Source organism: Hemiscyllium ocellatum, chromosome 28, assembly GCF_020745735.1.
Source record: "Hemiscyllium ocellatum isolate sHemOce1 chromosome 28, sHemOce1.pat.X.cur, whole genome shotgun sequence".
NCBI lineage: Eukaryota > Metazoa > Chordata > Chondrichthyes > Orectolobiformes > Hemiscylliidae > Hemiscyllium > Hemiscyllium ocellatum.
The window spans coordinates 23,569,742-23,586,318 of NC_083428.1; the positions used below are offsets into that span (position 1 = coordinate 23,569,742).

The 16,577-nt window shown below is 41.1% G+C and overlaps 1 protein-coding gene across 1 annotated transcript in view; it reads left to right on the forward strand.

Moving 5' to 3' along the window:
- LOC132829215 (unconventional myosin-Va-like) overlaps positions 1–16,577 on the forward strand; it is a 175,290-nt gene that overhangs the window by 55,986 nt on the left and 102,727 nt on the right. Inside the window, exons 9-13 of the mRNA XM_060846582.1 lie at positions 4,534–4,646; positions 9,094–9,359; positions 9,445–9,526; positions 13,963–14,103; positions 15,322–15,447. Coding sequence (XP_060702565.1) covers positions 4,534–4,646; positions 9,094–9,359; positions 9,445–9,526; positions 13,963–14,103; positions 15,322–15,447 — 728 coding nt within the window. The remainder of the gene's footprint in view (positions 1–4,533; positions 4,647–9,093; positions 9,360–9,444; positions 9,527–13,962; positions 14,104–15,321; positions 15,448–16,577) is intronic.

Genomic DNA, 16,577 nt, shown 5'->3' on the forward strand with positions numbered 1-16,577 from the left:
TGGCTGTTCGTGCTACATTTCCCTGAGAATCCATCACCCTGTACATTTTCCAAAACAACGTACTTGCTTGAAATGGGAATAGCCCCGGAAGACTCCTGTACTACCTGCCTTACTACTTACCTTTCTCCTGGAGTTAACCCATCGATGTGACTGTATCTGTGACTTTTTTCCCTTCCTATAACTACCATCCATCACACCCCCTAGCTCTTGTAAATGCCTCACTGCCTCCAACTGTCTCTCCAATTGATCCATTCAATAGCATTTACAACCAGATATAATCCTCAGTAACCCATAAACACTCTCAAAACTCTTGCATCGGGCAAGAGCATATCACTCTACTGAAGGCCATTTTCAGTCTACAGACCCAGAAAATAGCACCATCTTTGTTGCTCTGCCAAACATTGTTCCAGGCTCACTTAATAGGTTGAGACTTAACATTCTAGAAGTTGCCTTCCCCAGAAGGGGGCTTTCAAGACTCTGGGATAAATTTTGAGGTGAGAGGTGGGTGATTTTAAAGACAAGATGTAAATTGTTCAAAGGGTGGTTTGTGTGCAATCCACTTCCTGAGGAAGTGGTAGATATGAGTACAATTACGACATTTGGATAAGTATGTGAATAGACAGGCTTTTGACGGATATGGGCCAGGCGCAGGCAGGTGGGATGAGTTTAGTTTTGGATTATGTTCAGCATGTGCTAGTTGGACCAAGGGGTCTGTTTCCGTATTGTATAACTCTGACTCTATATTGCTTTCTGTAATGTATTTGTTGGCTTTGGGCAGGGTGTGTGGTGCATGTGTCCTCTGGCAATTCCAGGATTTTGCTGTTAACTGCTCTTGTCCTGTTATCGTGGTTTAGATTCCACCAGAGTCTTGGTTCTAATGTTTCTGCTTAATGCTGAACAGGGAATGGTTTTAAGTTTTTTTTTATTTTGTTCTGGTCAGAAAATTGTCATGACCTCCACAGTGATGATTTGAGTGTCTTATTTCATCTTAATTAAATAGCCATTTTGTTCACTTCACTCTTGGAAATTAATCTTCTATTCTAAGCAATGATGGTCACTGTTGTCTGCTTTATTTTGGCCTTGGTATTGAATCAATGAATGTGAAATATGTTTGGGTGTGTGGTTTGAATTGATTTTCACTGATATGTTTTTATATTTATAGAGAAATCGTTGAAAGGAACTAGAAATTCTATTTCAAATGCATTTTAAGTTTTCAGTCTGAGGCAATTATCTTTAATATCATTCCCCAGATTGAAGAATCTGATCAGTACGATAACTTAATTTTTCCAAGGTAGTGTATTAACATTGTTATAGGCTCCCTCTGCCCTCCACAGCATTTCCTTTTTTTAAAAAAAGTTTCAGATCCAGGGATCCAGTTTGAACTGTGCTTCTGAATGCTTTCCAGAAGTTGAACATTGCTGCAGCAATTACAGCTTTTAATTGAAACTGCACTACTCTAAACAATGAAATGGATTGTACTTTTTTTTTACCAGCAGTTTCAGTAAGTCCCAGATATAGCATCATTTTGTGTTTGGTCAGAGGGTATGCCCATACACAGGGCTGAAGAGAATTATTAAATAACCAAAAAACTTTTTTATGGAATACAGGAACTGATTTGCTTCAAACTCAAGAAATGGGTTTAAGAAATGAATGGCCTCTTTTTTTGTTGTTTCTCCTGACTAAATATCTCAATTTAAAGGTATTTATTGTCACTGCCTGACTAAATCTGGGAGAATTTTGTTTGATCTGATTTTATTTATTGGTGACCTGGAGGTACTATTTTATTTCTAGCGTAATGGACCAGACCAAACCCTCAAATGTTACGAAAATAGCCTATACCCTAACTACTACTTTTAAAGGCATGAGCCAGACATGGCATTCTGGGTGCAAATTGATTGGTCAAAATACCAGACTTGAATCAAAACATAGAACATAGAACATCAGAACAGGCCCTTCGGCCCACGATGTTGTGCCGAACATCTATCCTAGATTAAGCACCCATCCATGTATCTATCCAATTGCCGCTTAAAGGTCGTCAATGATTCTGACTCTACCACTCCCACAGGCAGCGCATTCCATGCCTCCTCCACTCTCTCTGGGTAAAGAACCCACCCCTGACATCTCCCCTATACCTTCCACCCTTCACCTTAAATTTATGTCCCCTTGTAACATTCTGTTGTACCCGGGGAAAAAGTTTCTGACTGTCTACTCTATCTATTCCTCTGATCATCTTATAAACCTCTATCAAGTCACCCCTCATCCTTCGCCGTTCCAACGAGAAAAGGCCGAGAACTCTCAACCTGTCCTCGTATGACCTATTCTCCATTCCAGGCAACATCCTGGTAAATCTTCTATGCACCCTCTCCAAAGCTTCCACATCTTTCCTAAAGTGAGGCGACCAGAACTGCACACACTACTCCAAATGTGGCCTAACCAAAGTCCTGTACAGCTGCAGCATCACTTCACGACTCTTGAATTCAATCCCTCTGCTAATGAACGCTAATACACCATAGGCCGCCTTACAAGCTCCATCCACCTGAGTGGCAACTTTCAAAGATCTATGTATATAGACCCCAAGATCCCTCTGATCCTCCACCTGACTAAGAACTCTACCGTTAACCCTGTATTCCGCATTATTTGTTCTTCCAAAATGGACAACCTCACACTTGGCAGGGTTGAACTCCATCTGCCGCCACTCAGCCCCGCTCTGCATCATATCTAAGTCCCTTTGCAAACGACAACAGCCCTCCTCACTGTCCACAACTCCTCCAATCTTCGTATCATCTTTATTCATATACAATAGTTAATACAGCAAAAAAGTGGAATAACTTAATCAACGCTTAAATTATTTAAGTACTAAACAGTCCCTGTTCAAATATAATATTCCATAAATGCACCATTGGCAAAGTCAGTGTGTCACGGGGAGTCCTCCAGTCCAGGAGGATAACCACCAAGACTACACTCTGGAAAAGTAGTAGGAAGAGATGCATTGGCTCTTCCAGAGCTAACTTCAAGATCCCAGCAACTGCGCCTGGAAAAAAACAAAGTAGAAATCGTGGCTCTGGGGGAGCCTAACCCTACCCTTTTGTTAAAAATTGTTCTAACATTTTCAAAAAACCACCTCAAAGCCCCTCAAGTTGTTTACTTTACTGGATTCAAATAACTCAGTACCTCCTGTCTTTAAACACAAAGGACAAAATATACCTCCTCAAAGCCAGAGTATTGTCACTAGTTCATAGCAACACTTCTTATTTCTTTGCTACCCAAAGCTAGGATTTTCTGTCAAATGAACATGCAAATTATACTGACAATGAGGCTCTGAGCATTTATCGATCTGAGAATGCACTGGGAAAAAGGGGTGTTTTAACTGCCTTATTCCAAACCTGGAGTCTGATCCTTTCTACTGACTGTGTAATTTTGAGCATAAGATTTCAACCAAATGCTCACAACAAGCTGGGCTGGTCAGAGTTTGTTTCTCTTGGCATCTAATGTTTGTACCTGTATCTCCCCCTCTCTTGCATAGTATTGACTAGTTAGAATTAAGCATGTTGTTTAACATGTGGAGCTGTAGGGATTGTGATCCAATCATTTCCAGGATATTGAAGGCTTAGTTACCAAAACAAGTTTACACCAATTTTATTGGTTGATTTATGATGTGACTGAAATAGGACACAATGTCTAACATGGGAATTTGCATTTTTAACTGTGTTCCTGCTTGCAACTTGACAGGAATCTTGCCCATGTCTGAATATAATTGCATTCTGCATTTCAATGTGGATACTGAATTGTAACGGACAATTTTTTTGTTACAATACTTATTGAGACTTCTTGATAATTTTCCAGTGACTGACACCCCCCCCCCCCCCCCCCCCCCCCAAAGTTTTACTTTGATAGACGTTAGTTTGTTAATCTGATACATGAAAATAAAGGAAATGTACTTGGCGTTTACAAGTGCAACAAAATATACAATTTTATCAGGTGCCAGACGTGAAACATTTAAAGGAGCAGTTCCTCCATCCCCCTCAGCCCCCTAATTTTTACTGCCACTATCCTTGGGCAATTATTCTACTTGATCTTCAAGTTTTTCAGATGAAATTCACTGTGGTGAATTTCTCCAGTTCCTTTAAATCTTGTGTTGTGTTCCTTTCCTCTTCCAAGGTAACTTGATTTAATAGCCTCCTGCATGATTGTTTACACAGAATTCTGATATTTTCCCCCTGGCTGTTGTCTTTTTTTGACTCTGTGCAGCTCCAATTTCCGCTGTCCTCTTTCTGTAAGATCCTGAAGGATGATAAAGCTGTGAATTTCTTTGTGTGTCTCTCTCTCTCTCTCTCTCTCCCTCTCTCTCTCTCTCTCTCTCACCAGATCATATGGGAATGTCTGAGGTATTTCCAGCACTCTTCAGAGGACAACTATCCTGTAATGCATATTGAGTTTGAGTTCAAGTTCAGCATTCCTGAGTCTGCCTTTCCTATGGCAGACTTTATTCCAACTTCAGCAAGTTGTTTGATGTTTGTTTATTGATGTTTTCAGGTATCTGTGAATCTTATCAAGTGGAAATATTTCAAATTATAGCTTCTATTCTTCATCTGGGAAATATAAACTTTCAGTCAAATGACCGTGATGGTGAAAATAGCTTTGTTAATGTAAGTTTTTTGTTTTACAATCTTAATTTTTTAAATGGAAAATGGTTTGACACAACTTTTGCCATGTATTTGAAGTTAACCTTGAAAACATCAAGATAAAGGTTTTTTTATAATGAATTTCAAAATTTGGTTAATTGATCTGTTGTTTTTGACGTCTTGCAGTATACCAACTGCCAGAGGGTGTTGTGGCAGTGTATCTTCTCTCGGGACTAGAAGGTATTATTAAAGCTCCACCTGCCCTGGAGCTATGTAACAATATGTCCTAACCAGTTTAGTTAAGGAAATACATTAGTAACTTCTAACAGCAAAAGTGGGTGCACTTCTAAAAGTGATTTTGGCTGAGTGATTTGGAATGTCATAGTGTCACCTAAAGGCTACATTTGTAATGATGGAGAGACTGTCTCTCTTTTGGCTTCATGTAATTCTGTTAGGGACGTGAGTGGTTTTTGGACTGGATTGGTTTGGGATGTCTGGTCAGCGTGGATGGATTAGACTGAGGGATCTGTTTCCATGCTGTACGTCTGACTCCTTACAAGTAGAATAGAAGCGGGAAGAAATTAAAAATTGGTCGCCAATTTCACTGCTGAATTCCGCTATAATCTCCTGTCTAAGATCATTGCCAACTGGGTCAGGTTTGCTCTGGGATTGGTGATTTCACCCAGACCTAACCAGTGCTGTACCGGGCAGGACGATCGCTGAGAGCCTTGCACTCCTCAGGGATACGATCACCTACATGCAGGATGGGGTGGACAGCTGCCTCACTTATACTCCTTTTTAATGGTAAAGTCCTGGGGAGTGTTGCTGAGTAAAGAAACTTGAGTGTTGGTTCATACTTTCCTTTGAAAGTGGAGTCATAAGTAGATAGGATGGTGAAGGCAGCATTTGGTATGCTTTCCTTTATTGGTCAGAGCATTGAGTATAGGAGTTGGGAGGTCACGTTACAGCTGTACAGGACATGGTTTGGCTACTTTTTGGAATATTGTGTGAAGTTCAGGTCTCCCTCCTATTGGAGAGATGTTGTGAAACTTTGAAAGGGCTCAGAAAAGATTTACAAGGATGTAGACCAGGTTGGAGGGTTTGGGCTATGGGGAGAGGCTGAGCAGGCTGAGACAGTTTTCCCTGGACTGTTGGAGGTGACAGAGGTCACATGGATAGGGTAAACCTGGGAGGGGGGGGGGTCCAGAACTACAGGGCATAAGTTTAGGGTGAGTGGGAAAGATTTAAAAGGGACTGAAGATTTAAGAGGGTGATGCATGTATGGAATGAGCTACCAGAGAAAATGTTGGAGGTACAATTATAGCATTTAAAAGTCATCCAAATGGATATATGAATAGGGAGGGTTTAGAGGGATAGGGGCTAAATGCTGGCTATTGGGACTAGATTTACTTAAGATATCTGGTCAGCATGGACGAGTTCAATTGAAGGGTCTGTTCCATGGTGTACATCTCTATCAATCTATGATTAGAAGAACTATTATCCTGTAAAATAACTTTGAACTCCATTTCAATACAAAGCAGGCACAACAAGTTGATCGCTTGGGTCTTGTACTTGAGTTTGCTGATAAGACCCATCTTAGGATTTTTATTGTTTCACACACTAACGGGTATATTCACTGAAGGTCGGCTTATGATAGATTATGGTGAATCCTTTGGCTGATTTCTCAAATAGAGTCAAGAATGGGTGATTAGATTCCCAATAGTGTGGAAACAGGCCATTTGGTCCAACAAGTCCACACTGACACTCTGAAGAGTAATATACCCTGACCCATTCTCCTACATTTTACCCTTGACTAATGCACTTAACACTCTGGGCAATTTAGCATGGCCAATTCACCTAACCCACACATTTCTTGGATTGTGGGAGGAAATCTGAGCTCCCAGAGGCAACCCATGCAGACACTGAATGTACAAACTCGATCTAGGCAGTTGCCCAGGACAGGAATTGAACATGGGTCTCTGGTGCTGTGACGCAGCAGTGCTAACCACTGAGTCACCGTGCCACACCATTCCAGTGTGGTGCTGGAAAAGCACAGCAGGTCAGGATGCATCCAAGGAGTAGGAGAATTGACATTTTGGGCAAAAGCCCTTAATCGGGAATGAGGCTGTGAGCCGACACAGTGGACAGATAAATTGGAGGGGGTGGGGCTGTGTGGAAGATAGCTGAGCTGGGATCAAGTTGGAGGGGAAATGAGGAAACTGGTAAAATCCACATTGCCATGGGGTTGGAGGGTCCCAAGGTGGAAGATGCGTTCTTCCTTCAGGTGGTAAGGGTTTGGTGGTGGGGGCGGCCCAGGACCTTCATGCCCTTTTGGGGAGGGAGAGTTGAGCAGTTTGTTTATGGGGTTGGTTGACGTGGTGTCTCATGTTCTCTGAAGCACTGAGTAGGCGTCCTGCCTCCCCAATGTAAAGGCGACTGCATTTGGAGCAATGAATACAGTAAATGAAGTGTGGAAATGCAGGTGATACTTTGGATGTGGAAGGCTTCTTTGGGGATTTGGAGGAGGGGAGAGGAGAGGAGAGGTGTGGGCACAGGTTTTGCAATTCCTACTGTGGCAGGGGAAGGTGTCGGGAGGGGAGAGTAGGTTGTTGGAGGTGGAGGACCTGATGGAGTTGTGGAGGGAATGGTCTTTATGGAAAGTGGATAGGGGTGGGGCCAGTTTGTAAGTGGCAGAAAAGACAGAGGATGATCCAATGTATGGAGGTTGGGGTGGAAGGTGAGGGTCAGAGTGGTTCTGTCCTTGTGGTTTGAGGGGTGGGGTTCGAGGGCAGAGGTGGAGGAAGTGGATGAGGTGCGCTGGAGGGCATCAACCACATGAGGGGAAATTGTGACCTTAAAGAAGGAGACCATCTGGTGTGTTCTGTGGTGGAACTGCTCCTCCTGGGAGCAGACGCAGCAGAGGAATTAGGGAATAAGGGATAGCATTTTTGTAGGAGGAAGTGTGGTCCAAGTAGTTGTGGGAATTGGTGAGTTTGTAAAAGTTGCCAGCGTTGAGTCTGTCACTGGAGATGGAGAGGCCCAGGAAGGGGAGGGAGGTGTCAGATGGTCCAGGTGAGCTTACAGTCAGGATGGAATGTGTTGAAATTGAACTGTTCAACCCCGTCGTGGAGGCATGAGGTGGTGCTGATGCAGTCATCAATGTAGCGGAGGGAAAGGCGGGGAATGGTGCCAGCATGTCTAAGGAAGGTGGACTGTTCCACGTAACTGACAGACAAGCATAACTGGGGTCCATGAGATTGCCCATGGCTACCCTCTATCTAGAGGAGAAATTGAGGACCAATTCAGCCAAACTAGTGTGTCAATGGAAGGGTACTACTGCGGACCTTGAGAGGAAGAAATGGAGGGCTTGGAGGTCCTGATCATGGCTGATGGAGGTGTATAGGGACTGGATGTCCAAGGTGAAGATGAGGCTTTGGGGGCCAGGGAAATAAGTCTTGGAGGTGGTGAATGTGGGTGGTGTCCTGAATGTATGTGGGGAGTTCCTGGACCAGGGTGATAGGGCCATATCAATGTATGTGGAGATAAGTGGCTGGGGTAGTCAGGCTTGTGAATCTTGGGTAGGAGGTAGAATGGGCAGGTTTCCCGAGCTGAAGTTGGAAACAATGGCTGGGAGATCCTCTGAAGTGATGAGGTTGTGTATGGTCTGGGAGATGATGGTTTGGTGATGGGAAGTGAGGTCATGATCAAGGGAGCAATAGGAGGTGGTGTCTTTAGGCTATAAAGGAAACCTCTCTTTCCCCCCTCTGGGTAGAAATGTTCCTTTTCTGTTGGTCTTTCTTGCCAGTTGTCCTGATCAGTGAAATAAAGTTTCTACAGAACATCGTTTCGACAATACTCTGGTTCTGTCTGACAAAATTATCACTTTTTCTAAATAGTATGTGGAAGAAATCTAAACACAGGAGGTGCAGTGTGATCCAATATTTCTAGTTTACTGCAGGGCTTCTCTGAAGTGGGGGTTGAGAACCCAAGTGGGGTGATGAGCTGAAATTTGTGTTCTAACCACCTGAGGCAGCTATGAAGATCTGTTTTATAAAAGCTGGAGAAGGGACAGAGTTCATTCTTGGGTGTTGTGACAATTTTGAATCTTGAAATGGGATCTAGAGGGGAAAAAGTTGTGACGAGCTAATTTACTGTGTGCTGTAAAAACTGAGCAGAATTGGATCATTAGGCAGACAACAAAGGTCAGAGTTGCAAAACTGCAATGTTATGCACAAAGCATTCATCACTGTTCAGTGTAGCGAAATGATTTTGTTTAAAGTTTATTTTTAAATATGTCCTGTTTTTGAGAACAGACTAATCTGTATCTTTATCTAATTTTTAGTGAATGTGTTCAAACTTATTGACAGTAGAATGAAAAGTAAAATGAGTGAGGAGTATATGCTCAAACCATGGAATTTTGATACACCTGCTTAACTTGTAGATTTGCTTGTTGTCTTTCTTTCGCATGCAGTTAAAAGATAAGAATCTTGATCAATTCTGCAAGTTATTGGGACTTGAGAAAAAGCAGCTGGCCCATTGGCTTTGTCACCGCAAGCTGGTTACATTAAACGAAACATATATCAAATCAATGACACTGAAACAGGCAACCTGTTCCAGGGATGCTCTTGCGAAACACACTTATGGGCAGCTGTTCAGCTGGATTGTGAATCAAGTCAATAAAGCCTTAAGATCCTCTTCAAAACAACATGCCTTCATTGGTGTGTTGGATATTTATGGGTAGGAGAGACTAGCTTTATTCTTACCCCATACATTCTTGAAAATAATCGTTGTAATAAAGTTTTTTTTTAAACTGTTGTTTTAGGTTTGAAACATTTGAAAATAACAGCTTTGAACAATTTTGCATCAATTTTGCAAATGAGAAGTTGCAGCAACAATTTAACTGGGTAGGATTTCTAAGTGTTTTTAAAATTCTGTGACTCCTTGCATTATTTCATCTTTTTATCCTGGGATTCCTTTATTTTTAAAACCAGTTTGTATGTTTGTTTTTTTTTGACATCTAGGTAAGCAGCAGAAGATCTTTTGGTCATGAATCTGTTTTGTGAAGGTTTATGTCCTGAGATAAAGCAGAATTATGTTCATAGCTGATTTAATTAAATGCTCATTTGGGCTTGATGAGGATATCAGGATGAAAACAGTGCTGCAAGTTGTGATGCCTTGGGTATCAGCAACAATCTCCTCTTCCCACTTGAATTAATCCATTTTATGTTGTGGGGGTCATGGTCCTGTTATACAAAATATGTTTGGAATGTTCCATTTTGAAATAACCAGACATTGTGGGCACCCTGAAACAAATAGTCATAGAGATGTACAGCATGGAAAGAGACCCTTCAGTCCAACCTGTCCAGGCCGACCAGATATCCCAACCCAATCTAGTCCCACCTGCCAGCACCCGGCCCATATCCCTCCAAACCCTTCCTATTCATATACCCATCCAAATGCCTTTTAAATATTGCAATTGTACCAGCCTCCTCCACATCCTCTGACAGCTCATTCCATACACGTACCACTCTCTGCGTGAAAAAGTTGCCCCTTTAGGTCTCTCTTTATATCTTTCCCCTCTCCATCCTAAACCTATGCCCTCTAGTTCTGGACTCCCTGACCCCAGGGAAAAGACTTTGTCAATTTATCCTATCCATGCCCCTCATAATTTTTTAAACCTCAGCCTCCGCTCCAGGGAAAACAGCCCCAACCTGTTCAGCCTCTCCCTGTAGCTCAGATCCTCCAACCCTGGCAACATCCTTGTAAATCTTTTTCTGAACCCTTTCAATTTCACAACATCTTTCCGATATGAAGAAGACTAGAATTTCACAATATTCCAACAATAGCCTAACCAATGAGCTGAACAGTCACAACATGACCTCCCAACTCCTGTACTCTGACCAATAAAGGAAAGCATACCAAACGCCACCTTCACTATCTTATCTGCCTTCAAGGAGCTATGAACCTGCACTCCAAGGTCTCTTTGTTCAGCAACACTCCCTAGGGCCTTACCATTAAGTGTACAAGTCCTGCTAAGATTTGCTTTCCCAACTGCAGCACCTCACATTTATCTAAATTAAACTCCACCTGCCGCTTCTCAGTCCATTTGTCGATCTGGTCCAGATCCTGTTGTAATCTGAGGTAACCCTCCTTCGATGTCCACTACACCTCCAATTTTGGTGTCATCTGCAAACTTACTAACTGTCCCTCTTTATGCTCTCATCCAAATCATTTATGTAAATGACAAAAAGTAGAGAACCCAGCACCGATCCTTGTGGCACTCCACTGGTCACAGGCCCCAGTCTGAAAAACTACCCTCCACCACCACCACCCTCTGTCTTCTACCTTTTGAGCCAGTTCTGTATCCAAGTGATTAGTTTTCCCTGTATTCTGAGATCTAACCTTGCTAATCAGTCTACCATGAGGAATCTTGTTGAACGCCTTACTGAAGTCCATATAGATCACATCTACTGCATTGCCTTCATCTTTTTTGTTACTTCAAAAAACTCAATCAAGATTGTGAAACATGATTTCCACGCACATAGCCATGTTGACTATCCCAAATCAGTCCTTGCCTTTCTAAATACATGTGCATCCTGTCCCTCAGGATTCCCTCCAACAACTTGCCAACCACCAAGGTCAGGCTCCCTGGTCTATAGTTCCCTGGCTTGTCTTTGCCAAGATTTGGGTGGCAATGACCTTTTGAAGATTATAGGGAGTGATATTTACTGAAAGTGATGGGGAGTTTAGCAAAATTGATAAGTACATTCTCATGCTGATTTTTGGGAGAATTGGTAGTTGTGAGCCTTCACAAGAACATTGGATCCCAGGGATGGGATTTATGTTTTTGATTTCTTATTCTTCACCATCTTCACCACAATTCCACTAGAGAACCTGCAATGGATTAGAGCTGTACCACTGGAGGAATTGGGGATTGCTGCTGATAATAGCCATTCAATGCCCAACTTTGATTAGCCCAGGCCAGGAGTGAGTAATAATGGGGAGGTGCACATGGATGGGCTGGCAACAAAGATGTGTGATTTTCACTGGGACACCACCTCACTAGTGCATGAATCATACAGGGGAGGAAGCCTCCCCCCTCTAACTGTCCATCCCCAGAAACCCACAACAATCCTGACTGGCTCTTTCCTTCACTTTCTTCTAGGAGAATTTTGTGGTCCTCCTTTGATAATTCTTCCCCCACCCCAATCAACTGAAAGTTCCCCTGAGTCAAGATATTTAGTCCCATCTCTGGGCTGGTGTGAATTGTGAAAGGAAAAATGCTCTTGCAGTAAAAATGATGCTAAAAATTTCATCACGAGGGCTCTATAGCCACCCGTGCATGTACCTAGTGCTCTGTAGCTCTGTTTACCATGTAATTTCCCTGCCATTTTTTTTCAATTATTTTTAACTGATCAACCACATTTTAAATGTTATGGTCACTACCCCATTGGCCAATTTGTCAGTGTTCTGACTGCCCAAGGTCTATATAATTTGTTAGTGCATTAAGCAAAGGCAATAGTTAGATTTGCACTCATATTTAACTTGTATAGGAATGTGAGTAGGTCATTCTGCCCCTTGAAGTCATGGCTGATCTGTGATCTAACTCCACCTTTGGTCCATATCCCCTAATACCTTTGTCAAAAATGTATCTATCTCTTAAAATTAACAACTCAATGATTCATTTTGTGAAGAAGCAAGTTTTCAAGCATATGTTTCATCAATTTTCTGAAGACCAAGGATGTTGGGTCCAATGGATTTAAACTTAGGAGCCCATATTTACATTTGAGTCAGTGATTTTTTTTGTTCTTTGATTAGCCAATTATGGCTACTTAGGGTCACAAGTTTCTGACTGACCATTTCAACCAATTGCTCTTTCATGCTCGTGTCCATCTTTTGCAATACTGAACTTGCACAACATTACGATTTTTATGGGGCAAGATATAGACTTTTTTGCCACTGTTATGTTCCATTCTTGTTATCAGTTTTTCATGCTTGTCCAAGGTTTGCAGTTCAATAATATGCTCTCATTGAAGCTTCCATAAAGAGGATTCTGACATCACTGCTTCTCCAATTCCCTCCACTCTCTCAAAATATACCTCATTGACCAATCTATTATTTCTGTACCTCCTTTAACATCTTCCATTGTACATCTGAAAAGAATTTTACCCCACATTGTTAAATATATTGCTTCCCTTTTTAAAATGTAAGTTCTACTTTTAGAAGTGGGGGGGGGGTGGTCGGGAAACAGATGGTGAAAATGTTAAACATTCAGTTGTCTTATCAGCCAGGTAAAAGCTGATCATTTTAGCTTTAAAGAAGCCCACAGTAATTGTTTTGCTGCCAGTCTACAGTTAATCAGCTGAATCTTGCAGCTTGAAGATGAAGTCGATAAATCTGATCATCTACTCGATTAATGTGATAACTTGAAAATTGCAAGTTGTTAATAGAGCAAATACTAGTAGTTGAGCATTGCAGTGTTGATAGCTAAGCACGAACAGAAGGCAATTCTGTCCTTCAAACCTGTTCCACCTTTGAATACAATCATTGGTCGTCTTCTCTCAGCCTTAACTCCATTTTCCTGCCTGCTCTCCACAACTTGTCAACTCCACTGTTAATTCAAAAACCTGCTTAGCTCCTTAAATTTACTCCATGTCTGACTATCTGTCTAGCATTTTGAGGTAACGAATTCCACAGCTTTGTGACCTTTTTGTTAAGAATGATTCATGTGTTCCAAATTAAATACACTGTCAGATATATTCAATAACCACTTGCTCCTATCCACACAGCCTCTTGAGGTTATTTCTTCTGTATCACTTAAGATTTTCATTTATATACGATTTGAAGTCCACCACAATGTCTCTTGAACCTGCCACAATATTTAATAACATTGCATTAGGTGTACCCCAATAATATTTCAACTTGCTTCTTGAACTGTCTATATTTAGATTTTATTGTCTCATGTACTCAATTAGTGAAGTGTATAATGTTGCCACACAAGATCCCATCTTACCTCCTAGATACACAGGAGGAGAAACAGATTATAAAAATTACCTGCCTTAGATTCAAAGGCACTGTTCCTCAAAAGATGGTGGAAATAGAGGATTGCAAGTCTCTGAACCAGAGTAAACAAAGACTCTTCTCTGGCTTAAATGGGTAACCTATAGGTTAGGGGAGATGGCTACTGTTGAACATAATTGAAAGCACACCAATAAATGGCACTGATGCTATTTAAAGAATTCATTTGATGTCAAGCAGCTCTTATTAGTGGCTATGTATAATTGTACAGTCAAATCTTTGTCCATACGTGTAGAATATTATCTGAATATTTTCTTTCCAGCATGTGTTCAAGCTGGAGCAGGAGGAGTACTTGGCTGAGGGTTTACCGTGGACACTTATTGATTACTATGACAATCAAGCTTGTATTGATGTTATAGAAGCAAAGCTGGGAGTCTTGGATCTTCTAGATGAAGAATGTAAGGTAAGAATTAATGCATGATGTTCAGGAAATGGAAAGATGCACAATTTTAGTTTTAAATATTGACAACTGTGGACAATTATAGACAAGCTGTTGTATCACCACCTGGTTGGGGAGTGCAACCTGTAAATATAGAACACTGGTAAGAGTCTGAGTGACTATCTTCTTGATGAAGCAGATGTGAGGACTTTTTTTTAAAAAAAAAAGTTAAAGCAACCTGAAATAATAAGCACTACACATTTTAAAGCTTGAAATGATTTATTTCTTTCCTGTAGTCGCAAGCAAAGGAACATGTCCTTTGTATACGCATTGTTACCATGGTACCTTCTGGTCAAATCTTCCCTACTTTTTGATGTTGACCGCATGGAATTGCATGTGCAACTCCATTGTAATCAGGAATGAGTTGCCAAGGTGGGAAATGAGATTTCATTAATTGATCTAGTTTTATAGTAGCATTGGAACTCCCACTCTCTCCCTCTGCCACTAGCCACTGGCCAGTCTGTCCTAGCTCACATATTGAGTTATCCTTCAGGCCACAAGGGGGTTAAATACAGTAGTTGTGTTACTGTCAGGCCAAGTCTTTTGAGGCCATCAGTTGTAGATGTGCACAAAAAAAAATCTGCCACTGTTTTACTTTCAAAGAATCTCCTTTCTTGAATTCTGAACCAAGTTGAAGTTTGGTTTTAGAAATCGCCCAAGCTGATTTTAGAACGTGGTAACAGTGCGGATAAAAGCAAAATTCACAGATCTGTAATAAAACCAGGGCTGGAGCAACTCGACTGTCAATACCTATAGGGAGAGAAAAAGAATTTGTTTTAGGTCCCATGACTTGAAGATTCTTGGGACTCTTATCTTTTTGGTAATTGTGCATGCTACTGCTCTGTTACTGGTTCAGAGAATTGCTTTTAAATAAAGCAGCTCTAAATTACGAACCAAGATGAAAGGAAAGGGAAATTGATTATAAACCACGAAAGACGGAATAAAACTGAAAGAACTTGGGATGCTGTAAATTGGACAAAAATACAAGTTGCTGGAAAAGCTCAGCATGTCTGGCAGCATCTGTGGAGAGAAATCAGGGTTAATGTTTCCGGTTGAGTGACCTTTGCCCTGAACCATCCTGAGAAAGGGCCTGAAATGTTAACTGCTTTCAATCCTGCTGGTTGATTTCTTTCCAGTAACTATTTGTATTGGTCTGTGGGCATTTGTGTTTTTAAATTTTAGATACTTAATGGAACAGATGAGAAGTGGGTTCGGAAATTATATGATCGTCATCTCCATGCAAGTCATCACTTTCAGAAACCCAGGATGTCAAATTCTGCTTTCATTATTCTTCATTTTGCTGCTGATGTAGGTGATTTTGTTAAATTCTATAACAGAACTAATTATTATATACAGTTCATTTCTTGTTACAATCAATTAGATTTTTAAAAGAGTCATAAACAACTTTGGATATTGTTACAACCAGACCCTGGGCAAGGTTTCCTGTTTCATGGCTCCAGAATGGAAATCCCATACCATTAATGTTGTGGTGAGTAGGGATGAACTGGAACCCCTCCAGTATTCACCAAGCCCTCGGTGGGGTTGCATTTTCCCTCTTTTTAAAAAAAAAAATCCTTTTTGATTAGGTGTGGTACATCTCTCTTCAGAATCTGTAAAGCCACTTAACTTGCATGGCTGTTTTGTCTGTCAGACCATTTTTTTTCTTTTAAAAATACATTATTTGAATAGAGCTTAAAAATGTCCAGTTCTTGGGAATTCAGACTCCTGGTCATGACAGGAGATGAAAGGAGCTGAAATTTCAGAATTTAAGGAAGCAAATCTTTTGAAATGTACTCCGTGTCTACTTAACTCTTTTTGAAGTTGACACTGTCTAAACCTTTGAGGCCTGGCAGAAAACTGGTAACTTAGACAGTGTTTACATTTTAAAACTGAAAATTTAAACTATTTCAGTAGCAGTCTTGTACTCATGTTTTGAGTAACTTTTGCTGTATAAGGAAGGCACTACCTAAAAATGCCAATGAGATCAACCAATAAGCTCCAAATTATGAAGGATTGTCGATGTGGGTTCAATGTTTGGGGGTTGGGGTAGTTGAGTTGGCTGGTTTGTAATGCAGAGTGATGCCAACAGTGCAAGTTCAGCTCAGGCTGAGGTTGCCATGAAGGTCTCTCTTTCTCAACCTGTCCCTTTGTCTGAGGCATGGTCACCCTTAGATTAAACTCTCCACTGCCCCTCCCTATGGAATTATGGTAAATATTTATTTTTTACTTCCACTATTATTACCAAAATTGGGAGAATGTTTCAGCAGTAGCAAACTTGAGTTTTAAGTGGAGCTCTTAACATTGTTTGGAATACATCTTATGAGCTATTAAGTAATAGATCTACTTCCTCTTCTTCATCATTGAGCTAAATGTCTGTACACACTGAACCTGTCACCACTTCATATCACTGGCTCAGTGATACTGGCAGAAGCATTGGG